The sequence below is a fragment of the Hevea brasiliensis genome, chromosome 2 (genome assembly GCF_030052815.1).
Source record: "Hevea brasiliensis isolate MT/VB/25A 57/8 chromosome 2, ASM3005281v1, whole genome shotgun sequence".
Lineage (NCBI taxonomy): Eukaryota > Viridiplantae > Streptophyta > Magnoliopsida > Malpighiales > Euphorbiaceae > Hevea > Hevea brasiliensis.
In genome coordinates, this window is record NC_079494.1 from 114618452 (window position 1) to 114636960 (window position 18509).

Sequence of the window (18509 nt, forward strand, 5' to 3'; positions counted from 1 at the left end):
ACGATACTTACCAGTGGTTTGATTCTATTAGAATTGTATGAAATGCATGTCTAGAAAATATTGTCTAAGGAGGTGGTGCTTAAGTAAGACCATTGTGACTCCACCATCTTTCCTGGGCATTACCTGATGAATTTTATATAATTCTAGTGAATGATATTTCGCCTTACGCCTTACTACGACCCCCCTATCTACATAATTGAAGGTATATTACTTATCTGGCAGACTTAAGTTTGAGTCTCTATTTCTCTAATTGTCCTATTAAAAAAAAATTACTGCATCCCAATATATATTCTTGTAAAATTATTTTTTTTTTAATTTTAATAATTAGAATGATAAAAATATAAAATTTTGAATATTTTAATTCATTTAATTTTGAATTATGACTTAATTTCAAGATTACGTAATTTTACATATAATTCATTGATAATCACTAGCTAGTATATATATATATATATACTTTAATTGAAGCTGTAAAAAGAGGGCATATTTCTTATGATTGTTCTCATATTGAAACTGGGCAAGAGTGTTCCTTGTTGATTAAATTATGAATTAAAAAAGGGGATGATTACCATTACAAGATTTGGATGAAGCAGAAGAAATAATTAGGTTAATTGGTTTGATAAAAGTTGTCAAAGGCTACTAACTCATAATGTAATCTCCTGCATTCAATCAAGGGAACACTTTGTCTATTTTTATGAATACAATGCTCATAGATTATGAGTATACATATTTAAACCCATAAAATTAAAGAAATGTATTACATTAGTTAAACCTACTTATTAGAGCCTCACTTCTCAGGCTAGTGGGTCCCTAATAGGCTACTAACCCTAAGGTTGAGTGTGTCTTTATTTTCCTATTTGAAAATTAGAATTTTAAGAGAATTTAATTCAATTAATTTTTTTAATTAATTTTTATATTTAAAATTAAAGAATTCAATTTCATAAAAATTAAGTATGATTATGTGAGAATTCGATACTTATAAATAATTTATTTTAAAGAATGCTATGGGACAAAGAGTATTACACATAATCATTCCATTCATCTTTTGCCTAATCACCAACCATTATTGTGATTTGCATCTAGACATGTTAGAACAAGCCCAACTTAAATATTTTAAATTTTCATTAAAATATATTGGCTTCTAATTTCATTGAAATTAGAATAAAAAAATATAAATAAAGAAATAATCTCATTTTACAATAACTCATTTATTATTATTATTTTTTATTAATCTGTTTCTTTTCTTGTCTCAATTTGGCATCCATCATTGTCAAGCGATGACAAAGAAAGCCAGGACCAGACCAGTCACCTTGACTAGGAAGAAACATCTAAAATTAACCTCGTGGGTTTCGTATATAATTAATAAATACACACTCAACATTGTCATCATCTACACCAACCTATAATAGCCCTGTATTTATTATTATTATTATTATGATCCTGGCAAAGGACAATGGAGGGTTCAAATTTGTCTCTATGTATATTGTCGCTTAACTTGATAGAAGAATAATATAAAATGAAGCATTTACTAATACAATTGAAGCTGAACTGTCCCCATTATTGTTGTTCAGTAAAAAAAAAAATATATATATATTATCTTTATTAGAAATTAAAGTTAACCAATCTGTTAAGTTAACTTGTTCTAGCTAGCTACCAAGTCTTTGTATAATTACAAATTCTTAATAATTAATAAACAACATAAAATAATAAAATAAAATTTTATTTGTGTTTGGTTAAGTGTCCACTTCTTAATGTAAAAGATAGAAAATTCAAGCTCTTTTTCTTTTTAAAGTATATTAAATACATAAAGCTACTAGCTTAAGAGAGAGAGAGGAAAGAAATTTCCAAGGCATTATATGATCTGTTTGATTGAACAAAAGGGGAATGCCTCTAAGGCTTATCAAAACTCAAGTTTCTTAGATGGTCTCATAAGTATATACACATCAGTTTGAGCACACAAAGAAACAAGATGTTTTATAAATTTATTGATATAATAATTAGTTCCTCATCATCCTAAGTGCAAGTGCTTGAAGCTCACCCAAGTCTGGCTCGTAAGGTTTTTTCTTGGTACAAGATTGGAATGAAAAATCTTCGCTGTTGCTTTGTATATCTTGCATGCTTATGATCCCATCATTGCTATGCTCAACAGATTCCAGTGAGCTCTGTGGAGAGATTGGATTCATCATACAATTATAAGCTTGATGATGATAATTACTTGGAAATGATGATTGAACCCCATACATATTTCCTTGCCATTGATTCTCTATATTGCGTGATGAGTCGACTAGATTTTGTGCCAGCTGAGCTTTCACTTGCATCAATTGGGCTTGCAAGCATGCTACCTGGGAAAATTTTGTAGATTTATTATTTATTATTAGACTTGCCAAAAGCTCACTTACTAGAGAGCTATATATATCGCTATATCATCAAGGAAAGCTGGAAAATTAAGGCATGCTTTGATGAAAATTAAACTAGTATTTAGATTTTGATGATACCAACAATATGGCAAAATATAAGAAAATACTCAACAAGAGTTTAAAATATATATATATATATATATATATATATATATATATATATATATATATATATATATATATATATATATATATATATATATATATATATAAGAAAGTAAGGTTTAACTATAAATATGATTTTATTAAAAAAATTAATGTAGGAAGAACTGATATCAAATTGCATAAAATTCTGGGTGGATAAGTGATGGATGAAAATCAAGATGAAAAGAGTATGTAATTTAAAAAAGAAATATATAATTAACATTTATATTATAATTTATGTATATGTGAAAATATATGGGATAAAGATTTCAAGAAAAGAAAGTATATAGATATAGGTAGGCAGGTAGCTTGGAAAGAACCTGTTGTTGCAAGGCGAAAATATGAGCAACACATCCATAAACTGGGTCTCGAATCCTCGCTTGAGCTTCGTAGGCGATTGTGACCACAGCCTCACAGCGATCAGCTGCTGGTACATGCAAAAGCAGCTTGGAAACATTACTAGCACCAAAAACCTTGTGAATGGCTGCAAATCTAGCAGGCCCTTGCTCCGAGCAAAAATAAGGTGCAAAAATACAATCCGACGCGCATTTTCGCCGGAGAAACTTGCATGCTCCACAAGGAGAACCGGTGCCACTTCCAGATGATGCCATGGCAGTGGGAAAAATAATAATAATAATAATAATAATAGAGAGAGATATGGAGAATCTTGAAATATAATTTAGGCACACGAGCACACTAGGAAATGGTGCAAGAAAATAAGGCTATAAGAGGGAGGGAGAGGAGGGGGGGTCTTAAGGGTGGAGGGTAGGGAAGTGGGTTTTGGGACAAAGGGACATAAAAGGGAGGGTGCTTATAAGAGAAGTGAATGGGGGACATGGAAGGTCTTGATGTAGGGTTCTAAGGGAACATTTGCTAATGGTTGATGCAATTTGAGGCTTATATTTTAATCGGACGGACCATCTTATTATATGAGAAATGTTTAGTTTCCTTTTTTTTTTTTTTTTTAAATAGTTTTGCTTTTGGAATTTCAAGTTCGTTTTATTTTAATAATATTAAGTTGAGTATTATTTTCTTTTTTCCGCCGAACGCCGCACCTGGGAACTGCTGCTGGTTGTCGCTTTGTGGCTCTCGGCCTACAGCCACCTGCCGGTTATCTCTACCGACAACCAGTCTACTAATTCAACACTTCACTTTTGTGTTTTTATAGAGAGCAAATTTTATTTTTTACTTTCGAATGATTATTTATGCCAGGAGTGGGAAGTCTGCGTAGCCCAATTGGAGTCTTCCTTTTAAGTATTAATTAAATTCTTTTTCTTACTTTTATTAAACATTTAGAGAAAAATTAAACGATCCTAAAGAGCGATTGCAGTGGAAGCAAAGTTGGTGAAATTAGTGTGTTACCCTCGTTTGTTTTGCCTCCAATGTGAGAAAGAGACAAAGAAAAGGGAAAAAAGAAACAATTTTGAAGATAGTTTGAAGTGAGAAGTATTGGCAGGATCATCAGCATAAAACATCAAAATGCACGATGCACCCACCAACAAAACGTGATAGATCTTCAGTAGATTAGTGTTGAGCAAGTTTTTAGAATCAACTATCTATCTATCTATGATTGATATGCCATAAAATCTGATATGATGATATTTCTTTTGTCTTTATTTGACATTGCAAACATGTTTTTGAACAGTTCATGCACTTCACTTTAATCTTGGACCACATTTTCAAATAAGGTAATTTTCACTTTGAAATTAAGGACTCAAATTCTCTTTTAGTAATTAAAAAAAAAAAACGGCAAATGAAAGTGACATATGTTTTAGCAATCACTTTAAAAGCTGATTAAAAAACAAGTAAAGGAGAGTGAAAAAGAGGGCGTGACAATGGTGAAGGGAGAAGCAGGAAGAGCATGGAAGAAATCGTCATCCTTAACAAAGGAAAATGGATGTTAGCACCTAAAAAAGCAGAAATGAAAATGATGTTATGTTAGTTCACTGCATCACATCTTCCTTGCCAAAATGCCAATGCCAACCCACGCAAGTTTCAGTATCTAATCACCCCCCATGACATTATCATCATATTTTTTGGATTCTGGAGTCAATTTTACCACATCATCCTCTCACATGCAGCCTTATCAAATTTCAACTTCACCTGGGATTTCGATTTCGAAGAGTCGGTTCTCAAATTATGAATTGAAGTCCAAGGTCAACCAACATAGCTGCCTCCAATTAAGGAAACTTCATTTTATCTGTTCGATTTAATATTCTTTGCCTCGTGTTGATCATGCTCGCATATGAAAATGTTTTAACGATTAGAAATCAAGGGTTATTTATTTATGTTCTTTCTTGTTTTCGCGTGACCACGCATCTATTAATCTCCAATTAAAAAGAAATGGAAGACCTAAAATGCTGTTGATCTTAAATTCGGACAAATTACTCAACATAAACAAAGACAATACATACGCAAACGTCCAGTAAAGATTCCACAAACATCGTGTTGGTTCCAGTTATTCCTAATTCTTAGATGGACATCAACAGCAACCCCTGGCTACCGTCTAAAAGCTGTTTCAAGACATAGCTCGATATTTACAGAGGCATGGATCTTACTGACAAAGCTCATTACGACGGATGGTAATCGCCACCTGTTTGTTCCATAAAATGAAGAGTGGGTTAACTTACTAAAAATCACATTTCCATGAGGCTCAGGTGCTCATACGCTTGCATGGCTATGAAAATCCTGCTCCATCTAAGACAATATCCCATAAAGGCATAATAACCGCTTAATATAAAAGCTGATATTCTTCTCAAAATATTCTATTTAAACATTCCACCATGCTCATACTATTTACATAGACAAAACCCAAGTTTTTACTTCTCTCCAAAATGAGACCTTATCTAGACATAAATCTGCTTGCAGAATACAGGCTGGATTTCAAAATAATAATCTACTTGCATGCCATTCTACCCCCTAAGCACCAGGAAATATCACCCCTTGTGATGAAACCTAACCTTCAACAAGAACTGCATCTCATTCTAACCCCTCGGCACTAGGAAACATCACCTCTTATGATGAAACCTAACCTTCAACAAGAACTGCATCTTAACCTGTCCAACAAAATCACCTTATCATATAATCATATACACCAAATTGCATTAAGCCTCAAAAAGTACAATCATGTGAAACACCAAGGGCCTTGCCTTGACACATTTCAATTAGCTGGCAGTGCCTATATAACCTCTCAATTTTCACTATAGTGTCCAGTAAAAGATGGCCAATTCAATCATGTTGAACAACTTTTAGAATTCAATACATGAGAATGCAATATTACGAGTCCCATACAAAAATTTAAAGACTTGAGATTTATCATGTAAAATTGCTAGCATGCAGAGAACAACAAGCGATGAGTACTGACATGAGCAAAGATAGGACTTACTTGAGCTGTATTATAGACAATGTACTCATTATACATCAGCTCAGAGACCTTGACTTTTGATGGCACTGGTTTACCACAAGGAACAATGACATCATCGCTCCACTTCACAAATTCCGACTCCTGAGGTACTTTCTTGCCAAGTCCTTTTGTTGAATGCTTTCCTTCAGGAGGTTTGTCCATATACTGTGACAATTTGATTAACATTCAAAAGGGAGTCATCTTCAAGAACAAAAATTAATAAGTTACACCAGACTGAATAAGCCAATTTTTCCCAAATGCCATAGTTGAGAATAAGAAATGCTGGGGGAGCATGTCACCACTACTATGCAAAATACTAACAGGAAATAACAAAATTAAGCAAGCTAAATTCAAAATAATTAACATCAGATTTAACGAAAGCATGCACCATACAGTTGCCAATTCAATATCCAAACACAAGGACTACCACACACATGCATGCACACACAAATAGAAATGCATCATGGTATGTTAACTCACCATGGCATTCTTCAGCTCACAGACCTCTCCTAAGGCAACTTCACTAAGAAGCATTAATCCCACTGGATTTTTCTTATCAGTATAGCAGTACTGAGCACTCTTACTAACCAGGTCAGCAAAGTAAATTCCTTTACCAAACTGCAATATGAAAGTATTCAAACATCAGCCTTATAGATGACGACCACACAACAATGCACATGCATGTGTAGGGACAAATGTATTTCTGCAGCTATTTAACAGAAGGCGCACAGAGAGAGAGAGAGAGAGAGAGAGAGAGAGAGAGAGAGAGAGAGAGAGAGAGAGAACCATATATCCAGTTGCTGGAGCTTCAGGAGGAGCTATTCTAAGTCCTTGGCTAAGTATTCCCACGAAGTTAGTCAACCGAGAACCTGCAAAGGAGGTTTTTTTTTTCTCAGTTGCACATAGTCAACTAGTGGGTTCATATAGACCATGATGTAGACCAGATTCCAAGAAAAATAGGTGGCTAAAATTGCAACTTACCATGCCAGAGTAGCATTCTATTCTTGAGCTTTTTTCTGTAGGGAGCAAACTTATCAATTTCCCCTTTCCTTTCTAGTGAAAAAACTTCTTCCAGTTCAAGACTCCAATCCTGAGAGTATCAATAAAAGCTATTAACTTGTCAAAAAGGTGGGAAGAAGAGTTACAAAAGATAAGAGATGGAGAAAGTAAAAACTCATCCAAAGTTGACACACCGTATGAGTAGGAGCATGAGTATTATGAAGGTACTTCTCAATCAACCGGTAATCCTCACTATCATGAGGAAGTGGATTTATCTCACAATGAAGCTTCCTGTACTTATCATCAAAGGAGTCATCGTTATCAGCATCGAAACCCACTAATCTGGAAGCTATCTCAATATCCTGGAGTGCTTCTAACATTTTCACCTAAAATGTGAGCAAGAAATAGAAGTGTTATTCCTCATGCTGCAAGAGACAAAATAAATGGTGAGCTTGATTGTTTGGTTAACACTGTTAATCAGAGAGTCATTAACATAGCCCAACATCTTAATATAGCTTTAACTCCAATTTTCAGCTTTCACATATATTGCATTAATGAGATTTGTCAAATTCCTATAATTTAATTTAATTCAAGGAAAAGTTAACTTTCAAAGAATAATTAAAAGATGAAGGTTTAGAAAGATGAGGGATCCACAAGATGAATGTCTTTGAGTAAAACATTTGCACCTATCAGAATGCTAAATGGCACACACACAGAAGGAGGCCCTTGCCAAAACTAAACACTATACCAATTTGTCAGTCACAAAATAAAATAGGTCAAAATTAACTTCAATTAGCAGACCAACCACAAAAAATTGCCAAGTGAAAAGACAAAAGTAACCAAGTTTCAATAAGTTAATGTTATTCAGCATTAGTGAGAGGCACAGAAGACGACTAAGTTGAGAATATGCAAAAAACCCAATTATGCAATTACAAATACCTTCGACTTAAAATCATCTTCATCTCTAATAACATGAGGATGAATAGAAGGGATAACAGTGAAAAATCTGTTGCTGGCGTCAATAATCAAGCTTTCTTTGATGGAAGGGTCATGTGTGGTACTATTTAATAAACTCTGGATTTCTGTCAATGCCTCAAAACCTGGAAAAACATAAAGGGCACTAATCAATTGCAACCATGTCATAGTTCCCATTATCTATTATGCACACTGCAATATGAATTCAATTAGAGAACAAACAAAATTTTGACACCAGAGGAAAATGAATGACATTTTCTAGGTAAATTACCCTTCTGGATATTATTTTTGCTTAATTTCCCAAGTGGCATTTCTGACATATTAATCTCAAATTCCATCATTGCAGCCCTGCAGAACACAAGATCTGATCTTCAGCTATAAAATTTACAAAACATGAAGGGAAAAACATACGATTGCTCTACCTGTATGCTTCCACATTAAAGAGCATCTTCATCAATTCCACAAGTGGATGAGGAAGTTGGCTGTCTGCGCCACTCCTATTTTTATGCTTCAGCTGTTTGTTAACTCCGTAGTCCTAACATTCAAACAGTTAAGAATAACTAAAAGAAATGATTACCCTCTACCTAAGCAGGAGCATTCCAAAGAATTGAGAAAAATGGGGGGGAAAACAGCAGTACAATGTCCAATGGGAAGAATTTGCCAGGTTTCTTCTGAAAATTCTGCTTTTGTTCCCATGCCTCCCATGAATTTCCAGTTTTCTCAAGGAATAAACGTTCAAATTCACTGACTGCATCTGATTTTGACATCTCTTCAAGTTTAATTCCTCCAATTTTGTCATTCCCTACACGACCCCATTTACGGAACACGTGACAATCTGACCCTTTGTCATCTTGGATTATCTGAAGGATGTAGTAGCTTTACATAACCAGCAAATAGAAGTCAGAAGTGGGAAAAAAGAGTATTTAATATTTAATAGTAAAAACTCTCATAGACAAGGCAACAATTCTGAAGTCCAGTCACATTGAATGCTCAACTCATGATCAAACCTAACTTAGCCCTAATTTCACATATGAACCCTTTTGCGTTATTCTGTTCTATTGCAAGTAATATCTCAAACCATATCCTTTATGCTGTTCCATCCTTGGCAGCTTGTCCTCCCATGTCTTCCTTATTATGATTTACATTCATTCATCTGCTAAAGTAATTCCTATCACGATTACTGACTAGGTGAAATCTACCCATTAACTAGTCTCCCACATCAACAAGTCATATGACATTCAAACTCAGGTGATGCAACTCTTAGCACCACTGTAATGACATGCATTTCAAATTTTAGTTAGGGTTAAGTGAGCCATAGACTGACATAGATTGAAACAGATCATCCTCCAGAAACTCAAATGTAAATAAATCTAAATGTTCTAGCTGTGTGCATTATGTGAGAGACATTCAGATAAAAATATCCAAAAGTCCTCTGAAAAGAAATTCAAATTTTCAAATAAACAAAGATATTACAGTTGCCCAGCTGTTAAAATTATTTAACATTAAAAAGACCACTGCCAAATCAGACATACCAAAAAAGGAAATAGAACAATACAAAAAGTTCAATAGCCAATAGTGTATCAACCAAATTGATGCACCGCACATTATGTACTAGACAGAAAGTTGGAAACAAGATCTTTGAGAACTAAGATATCTTGTAGAAGAATCATTTCCACTGATGATGGAAATTCCAATTAATAGGAATATCTAAAACACAGAAGAGTATGAGAATGGTTGTTGAACAGTTTAACTAGCTCACACAGCCAAATCTAGAAACCAATCCCCTTCAACAGAAAATACTTACTAGAAAATAATCCAATTTGTCTCTAGTTTTCAAAAATACGAAACTTCATAATTGCATATAAGATCATTTGCATGTCAATTGGCGGAATTGCACCAATTTAAGGAAAAGCCACTTCTTGATAAGGCACTAGTGGGCTACTCTTTGCAGATAACCTTAACAGCAATGTAAGCTGTTCTGACACATATTCAACATTATACTAAATTCAAAACAAGCAAAGCACTTGATCAGCAGCTTAATGTAAGCCATGCTGCCTTCACATTTACCTATAATGTTTCCGTTAGATTACCACCTCACCTTAAAAAGAAACAGAAACTACAGTGGTTATCTAGTAATTCCAGATCAGTTTCAGGTTTTGCGCAATTCAATTTGACAGATAAACAAACAAATGGATAGAGTAATATGGCCAAACTAAGAAAAGCCATAGCTATCATCTGAAAAGACAGTAATAGCAAACAGACATAATTTTATAGACGCACCTGTTAACACCAGTTGATAAGTCAGACATGTTCAAAGTAGTATTATAGATGCTCTTCCCATCCTCAAGAATGTGACCTGTATCTTGCAAACCAGAAGCTTCATGCACAGCACTTCGCCCTTTCACTTTGACAGTGACCATGCTAGAGGCTCCACCTACAGCTTCCACTTTGTACAAATCAAATGGAAGCTTTTTGTGTTTTTTAAAACATTCAACAAGGTAATCCTCCCTGACCATTGGCAATTTCATTCTCCTGCCAATTGAACCATTCAAAGTCAAATTAACATTAATAAATAAGAAATATATTAAATACCAGTTAATGAGAAGAATCTTACCTTGCCTTCCTCATCTCAGCATCTTCACAATCTGATACTCCACTTACAATAAAGCAGTTTGTATCTGTAATTTGATTTATCAAGCAAAACAACTAAGCTAAGGTGTCTCAAGTCACCAAAAATGCATGATTTTTCTGTGTTTGCAACAAACTTTCCATTAAAACCTATTCCACAAAGAAAATACCTTTCTTTATCTTGGCATGTACCTGCCCGCCTACTCCCTCAATTTTGGCCTTCCATTCTTCCTGCACAACCAGCACACACATAAAATGTACCAAATTAATTATGATGCATAATTTCACATATCTATGGAATTCATGGTCATACCACAGACTCCCTAGGTAATCCGGCAAAAGCAACTTTCAGATCTCTCAAATTTTCACTCTTTGAAGATGGAGATTGGCTGTTGGCTGCTTGAGTTCCAGAAGAATTCTCAGATGATGGTGGAGGCAGAACCCTAGCAGGTTTGTTACTCTTCTGTGATTTAAACCACTGCATGAAATGCAGTACATTAAGTTGAGATTAACAAAATCTTAGTAAATGAGACAAGTCAGTTTCCTACATTGCTTAGATATTGATTATTTGTGTCTTCTGGGACTTTCCACTTCCCCTTTAGGCGCTCTGGTTCATGAGTGGAATATGAACATTTGCTCCATTCTGACAGGAATCCATTGCACCGATATGTTCCTCCAGAATATCGGAGAAAACCAGAACAGATCGGGCAATGACCAAGTGCTCCAAACATCATCCCGTCAGCACTAAAAAGAATTAAATCAGTAAAAGTGAAAAAATGTATGAAAAGCATTCATGAAAATCCTTGATATTGATAATCATCAAGCAGTAAACCCACAGAAGAAAGATTCCTAAATTGCAAAATTAAAATTCCTTCAGAAGAAATTACCATCTGTCCCGCAAATCAAGTTCTGCTCCAGAAGAATCTTGATCATTTGCTTCAAGCATTTGACGCAACTCTGCAGTTGTGACATGCTTTCTAAGATTATCCTTTAAAGCCCACAATTCTTTAGATTGAGCCTCCAGTTTGCTTTCCAATTCCTTAGCAGTCTTTGTAGATGCAGACCTGCGATTTGACACATCTCCATCGGCCTTAGCAACCTTTGAGTTTTGATCATCACCATCACCACTATCTTTTCTACGTTTTATACCAACTCTGGAAGTCGATTGTTGCAATTCTTTATCCTCTTTTCCCTCAACAGCACCTGAGAAGAAAACTCTAATGAGTAAGAAACAGTCACACATATTTTACATTTACATATGTACATGCCTAAAAATAAGTATCTATAGTAGTTACTATAGCACTGGATAATGTTCTCTATATCATACCACTCTTTGCAGTAGAAGGAACGTCCTTAACAAGTGCATGAACTGCTGCTTGATCAGCAGGTGGGAGACTTTCCCATCCAGACAACTTCTCCACTTGGATAGATGGGTACAAATCCACAAAACAGGTGAAGTGATGCCAAGCCAACCCCTTAGCTCGTGGCTCTTCAGGCTTCGAGGATAAACGAACCTAATTGTATTTTTTTTTTAAATAATGTAAGTATCATCATTTAATCATTAGTAGCTATATTTATGCGATCTCATCAGATATAAGAACATTCAGAATATAGCAAAATCTGTACCGTGTAAATAAGGGTGTCAGGAAATGCCATAAGAATAATATTAAGACAACAAAACCAAGGAAATGCACAGGAATGTCTTAAAGTCATTATTATTTTCTAACATTAGGAAATTACTGCTAGCATAGATGGTCACAACTTCCTAATAATAAACAAGGTCACATTTGGCACAAGGCAAGGAAAATAAAAGGGTGAAATGTTACAGGAATAATTTTGGGATGTATTCATAATTATTTTAAGTGTAATGGGTTGCGCCTATGAATGAAAAGTAATTTTTAAGAGATAATAGTTAGACATGTTTGGTACAATGCTAAAAACTAATGCAAAAAAGATGAAAATTTTCATCATTTTAACTTTTTTGGCTAGCATAGTCATGTTGAGGTGGTAATTTTAACAACAGTACCATAATACAGCATTCATGGCAGGTGTGAAAATTTTCTTGCCCCGTCTATTAATGGCCTACAACATAACCCTGTGAAGTTAACATTAAATTTTACTGGAATGTTTACCTTGGAGGCTTGAACCAAAGACACTTAAAAAGAGGTGAAGAGAGGAAGAGGGGAAGCTGCCAGGGAGAAGGAATCCAACTTTCAACAAGAAAAAGAGGGGAGGAGGAAATAGATTAAAAATTAATTACTTGGTCCCACAAAAATCATTCACCCCAATGTGGGGAGAAATTGAATCTATAGCATGTTTACTCATTTTCCCTTTTCCAATTTGAAAACTTAACTTTTTAAACTATGCAAAAATGCATTTTAAATTTCCAATTTGCTTTCCCCTACTTTCTTATCTTTTATGTTTCACCCTTTCAAAAACAAGAGAGGATAAAAGAATGATCTTCCACCCCCATTTTCTATCTCATCACTTTCTCCTCCGCCGCCAGGCCGCACCCCCCCCCCCCCCCCTCTCTCTCTCTCTCTTCCTCTGTCTTTCTCTCTTCCTTCCCTTTCCCCATAATTTCTTGTCCCCAATAGAGCATAATTTTCCTAACCATAAGGGATTTGCTGCTACATGCTCTCATGAGCTAACAAAGGCAATCAAATGCAAACCAGACAACCAAATAAGCAACTATTTACATAATATTGCAAAATACAAACATGCTTTGCACTTTAGCCTTCAAGTGAATAATGAGATCAGCAAATCATCTAAAAAAACCAGTGCTCCATTATTCATCCACCATTTGCAGCACCCTTATAACTATAGGTCACTGAATAAATGGGCAGGAAATGCATTTTTACGTTACTTTACTCCGTCAATATCAGATGATTTATGAATATCTAGTTACTCAAATAGAAGAGCAAAAAGTGCAGTTGAAAGATAATTTCCCAAAAAACAAAGATAGAAAAATATAATTGGTCACCTGTCCCTTCATAATCTTTTGGTTGCAGCGCCTGCAAGTAGCACGAGAAGTTTGTGAAACTTCAATACCATATTCCATAGCACTGACAGCATTTGTATTTGAGGAACCACCACCCTCAACATATTTTCTGATGTTTTGCTGATCTTCCCATCGTAATGATTCTATACCTTCAACGTCATCAATCCTAAAAGTATGACAAATACATAGATGTTAATCATTGCAATCCATGTAGATTATATCATGTAACTGCCGTGAATGATACAAAACACTTACGATTTTATCTGTTTTGCTTTCTTCAGTATGCAACCAACATGGTTCCACATCTATTTAGAAAATAAAAATATATTAGGTTATTCCTTTTCTTCACCAATCACAAGGTGATTATAAAAAGAAGGGGGAACAAATTGCAAATAGTAATATACTTCAGATAAAAACAGGAAAAGTTCATGAACCCCTTCATTAGAGCAGCTAATTAAGCTTTCTTTGAAATGGAAGTGACAACTCAAAGTTCTAGTAGACTGTCCACGAGTTGGTTACATGTAGCTATGAGTATTGTTATTGTCTTATTGACCGTGTAAACTACTTTGTTTTAGATCAATATTTTTTTTGGGTGTAATTGGGTCCGACTAACTCCGCCTAAGTAGTTTGTACTTAGCCAGTCCCAAGCCTAGATATAAATTCTTACGTTATAAACGTTGGGACGTCCTCTACTTACGAAGTGCTGCATCGGAGCTCGGGTGTAGTGAGAAATATGCAAGGATGTAGGATGTCAACTGAAAGCGACGCGCTATGCCCGTGCCCAGGTGTGGTGTTAAATAAGCAAACGTTCCCACATCATGGACGGGTGTGGGTAAAGAAGTTAGTTCATAGAAAAAATAATAGAACAGATAGTGGAACAGAACACAAGATAGGCATAAAAAACAATAGAAGATATCATAAAAAGAGATCAATTAGGAAGGAACAGGATAGGAGAAGAATCAAGGTTGGTACTTGGAATGTTGGATCGCTTACAGGAAAATTAATGGAGCTTGTGGATACCTTGGAAAGGAGAAGGGTGAATATTGCTTGCATTCAGGAGACTAAATGGATAGAAGAGAAAAGCAAGAAAGTGGGTAATTCAGGACACAAACTGTGGTTTACCGGAAAGGAGAGGAATAAGAATGGAGTGGGCATAATCATAAACAGAACATTGAAAGATGCAGTAATAGCTGTGAAAGAGTAGAAGATAGAATTATACTAGCAAAACTAGTACTAGAAAGAAAAACAATAAATGTGGTTAGTGCTTATGCCCTGTAAATAGGACTAGATAGTGAGAGTAAACAAAGGTTTTTAGAGGATATGGATGATTTAATGCAAAGTATACCGAATGAAGAGAATGTTATTATAGGTGGAGATTTGAATGGACATGTAGAAAATGATAGGCAAGGTTATGAGAATGTTCATGAAGGTTAAATGAGGAGGGAAAAAGCATCCTGGACTTTGCCATGGTGTACGACCTAATACCAGCAAATACCTACTTTATAAAAAGGGAGTCGTATTTAATGATTTTCAAAAGTGGATAACATAGAAGCCAAATTGACTTTCTCTTAACCAGGAAGACAAATAGAGCTCTGTGCAAGGATTGCAAGGTTATTTCGAGAGAGGCTTTAACAAGTCAACATCGGTTAGTGGTCTTGGATGTCAAGTTTAGGAACAATTCAAGTAAGGCTAGAAGAAATATTGAAGCTCGAACAATGAATGGAGGAAGGATATTTTAATACCTATTTTTAAAAATAAGGGAGACATACAGAGTTGCTCAAACTATAGGAGAATTAAATTCATGAATCACACAATGAAGTTGTGGGAGAGAGTTATAGAACATCGACTACGTCAGGACACTTCTATCTCTCCCAATCAATTTGACTTCATGCCAAGCCGATCAACTATGGAAGCGATCTTTCTCATTGAAAGTTTAATGGAGAAATATAGAGATGTGAAGAAAGATCTACATATGGTTTTTATCGATTTAGAGAAAGCTTATGATAGTGTTCCAAGAAATGTCTTATGGAGAGTGTTAGAACAAAAGGGAGTATCTATTAAGAACATACAAGTGTTGAAAGATATGTATGAAGGAACAACTACTATTGTGTGCACAGTAGGAGGGGACACGAAATTTTCTTATCTCAGTTGGATTACACTAAGGTTCAGCTGTGAGCCCTTACCTTTTCACATTAGTTCTAGATTAATTGACGAAACATATACAAGAGAGTATTCCTTGGTGCATGATGTTTGTAGATGATATAGCTCTGATAGATGAGACGAGAGGAGTCAATAGAAAGCTAGAGCTTTGGAGAAGTACTCTAGAGTTAAAAGGCTTTAAGTTAAGTAGAACGAAGACAGAATAAATGCATTGCAAGTTCACTGAAGGCCGAAATGGTGATAGGGAAGGAATTAATTTGGATGGAGTAATATTCCCCCAAAGTAATCACTTTAAATATCTCGGCTCAATCCTTCAAGTAGATGGGGGATGTGAGGAGGATGTTAGTCATAGGATTAAAGCCAGATGGTTGAAGTGGAGACGTGCCACGAGAGTTTTATGTGATCGCAAGATTACCAATAAGTTGAAAGAAAAATTTTACAGTACAACCATAACCGGCCATGTTATATGGTAGTGAATGTTGGGCAATGAAGGAGTCATATGTGTCAAAAATGAGAGTTGCAGAGATGATAATGTTAAAGTGAATGAGTGACCATACTAGATTATATAAAGTCTACTAATGAGAGTATTAGAGAAAAGGTAGGAGTAATGCCAATTGAAGATAAGTTGAGTGAAAGGAGATTGAGGTGGTTTGGTTATGTGAAGCGTAAATATACGGAGACTCCACTTAGACAAGTAGAGCACATTGGGTTAGAGGATATAAATAAAAGAAGGGGTAGACCTAAACTGACTTGGAGGAGAGTAGTACAATATGACCTGGAAGCATTACATATTTCCAAAGATTTAACCCAAAATAGTTTAGAGTGGAGAAATATAATCCATATAGCCCACCCCAAATAAATTTTTTGAATAAAAGCTTAGTTGAATTGAGTTGTAATGATTAGCTTAAACTAATTCTCATTAGAAGGAATCAATGATTTTTTTATTATTATTATTATCTATTTGTGAAAATTAAGTAAATTCATAAAATAAATAAAATTGATGTGGTGGTTAGTTGTTGTTTTCATTTATTCTTATTATTTTTCTAACCATACAAATTATTGCTAAATTTTTTCTCTATTTCACATATAATTGCATATATTTTTGTTTGAAAAATATAGCTTAAAATATAAAAGAAAATTTTTATTGAATAAAAAATAAATATATAGACTCCTTAAATATTTTAATATTAATTTACTATTATTATAGTAAATAAAATTTAATTTATTAATATTGTTATAAATCATAATTTTTAAATTTTTGTTCAATTTGTTAAATATACAATGGCCCCTCAAAGAAAATGTCCAGCTCTGCCACTGAAAGAGCTAAACAATCAACAACTACAACTACTAAGTCTTAATCCCAAACCAGTTAGGGCTGGGTATGTTTCAAAACAATTCCGTTTCAATGTCCAAAGAAGTAAACAATACAAATTGGAAAACAACACAAGGCCAGATTTCAAAGCTTACACCAGCAAATCATTAACCAAAATAATAGAATGGGCTAGGAGGTCATAATTGGCACTAAACAATTTAAGCACAAGCGAATGTTGATTATAGATTTCCACAAGATAGTGGAAACCAAAAAGATGTTAAAATATAAAAGATTAGGTGAACAAATAGGCGTAAGAAAGACAAACTATTCCGCGACATAAAAATTACAATTCTTCCACTTGAGCTGCTAATTGCTTGCTTAATAGTTATTGAATGTACCTGAAAGTAAACTAACAAAACAAATTTTCGAGCAAATACAAATGCAAAATAAGCTATAGCCCAGAACTTAAGAGATACGTATAGAAGTCGTCAATATTGATAGTGGGAGTGGGAATAAGAAGAGATAACAAACAAAAAGAAAGCACCAAATTGATATATGCGTGCATGTATCCCTTATTTCTTAAATTAGTTCAAAAGAATCCTATTCATAAACAGAAGAAAAATGCTAGGAGACTAAAAGGACACAAAACACCAGCAAAGACGCACAATTGTAAAAGCGGTGGAAGCAAACGCAAAAAAAAGCATAGCGAACGTATAATTTCTTAAGCAAACAAACAAAGAGAAATGAAGGGAAATGGAAAGGCAGGAATTTTAGGGCTTGCAATGCGAGACAGTAAAAAGAAGGGAAAAAGGAGATAGAGATACAGAATCATACAGGCATGAAACCGTCGAATTGAGTGGCTTGGACCATTTTGCCAAGTCTGAGACTCTCTTTATCGATTGGTTTCTTGCAGGTCTTGCATGATGATCGGCCGGACTTCGCGTACTCCGCCTTCCATGGCTTTGGAGGGGTCGCCATTGCTCTCTCTTTCTCTATCTGTGTCAGAAAGAAGAGCAGATACTCTCACTCGCACTCGCACTCGCTCTCGCTTATATAGAGGTACGTGCGCAAGAGTCGCAGGAAGAATCTCTGGGTCTTTTGGAGGGCGTCTCTCGTAAGCTTCCGATTAATTTTGGGTTTTCACTTTGTACAGTGTCTGTGACTTTACTGATGCAGCTCCTACGCGGACCTCCATTTTTTAGCAATTAACGATCCGATTACGATCAATTTAAAGTTAAATTTTAAATTAAATTTAATAATTCTAATTATAAAAAAATTCAAAATAATTAATTTATTTTTTATTGATATCTAAAATATATTAAAAAAAAAAATTTTAAACTACAGTTTTAATAAGCTTCACCAACATGTAAATCAAAGACAAAACTAAATAAAGATCGAAGTACTCCATATGTGACGGCATTCCTGAGATATTCTTGTCTTGAGGAGCCAATTAATTTAAGGGCTTCTAAA

General features: G+C 34.8%; 2 protein-coding genes across 2 annotated transcripts; both read right to left on the reverse strand.

The window, feature by feature from the left end:
- Positions 1-1841: 1841 nt before the first annotated feature.
- LOC110644865 (LOB domain-containing protein 16) lies at positions 1842-3354 on the reverse strand. Its single transcript, XM_021797824.2, has 2 exons — positions 2882-3354; positions 1842-2342 (listed from the first exon to the last, which is right to left on the reverse strand). Exons 1-2 carry the CDS (start codon positions 3170-3172, stop codon positions 1998-2000), a joined length of 636 nt encoding a protein of 211 aa, XP_021653516.1. The 5' UTR covers positions 3173-3354; the 3' UTR covers positions 1842-1997.
- A 1920-nt stretch (positions 3355-5274) lies between these two features.
- LOC110644866 (poly [ADP-ribose] polymerase 1) lies at positions 5275-18232 on the reverse strand. The gene is made up of 20 exons (XM_021797825.2): positions 17874-18232; positions 13823-13872; positions 13550-13733; positions 11894-12080; positions 11454-11769; positions 11115-11310; positions 10880-11044; positions 10737-10797; positions 10553-10616; positions 10219-10470; positions 8577-8814; positions 8361-8473; positions 8210-8286; positions 7903-8063; positions 7158-7349; positions 6946-7054; positions 6751-6833; positions 6445-6582; positions 5947-6129; positions 5275-5617 (listed from the first exon to the last, which is right to left on the reverse strand). Exons 1-20 carry the CDS (start codon positions 18015-18017, stop codon positions 5570-5572), a joined length of 2961 nt encoding a protein of 986 aa, XP_021653517.2. The 5' UTR covers positions 18018-18232; the 3' UTR covers positions 5275-5569.
- Between the last annotated feature and the right edge of the window lie 277 nt (positions 18233-18509).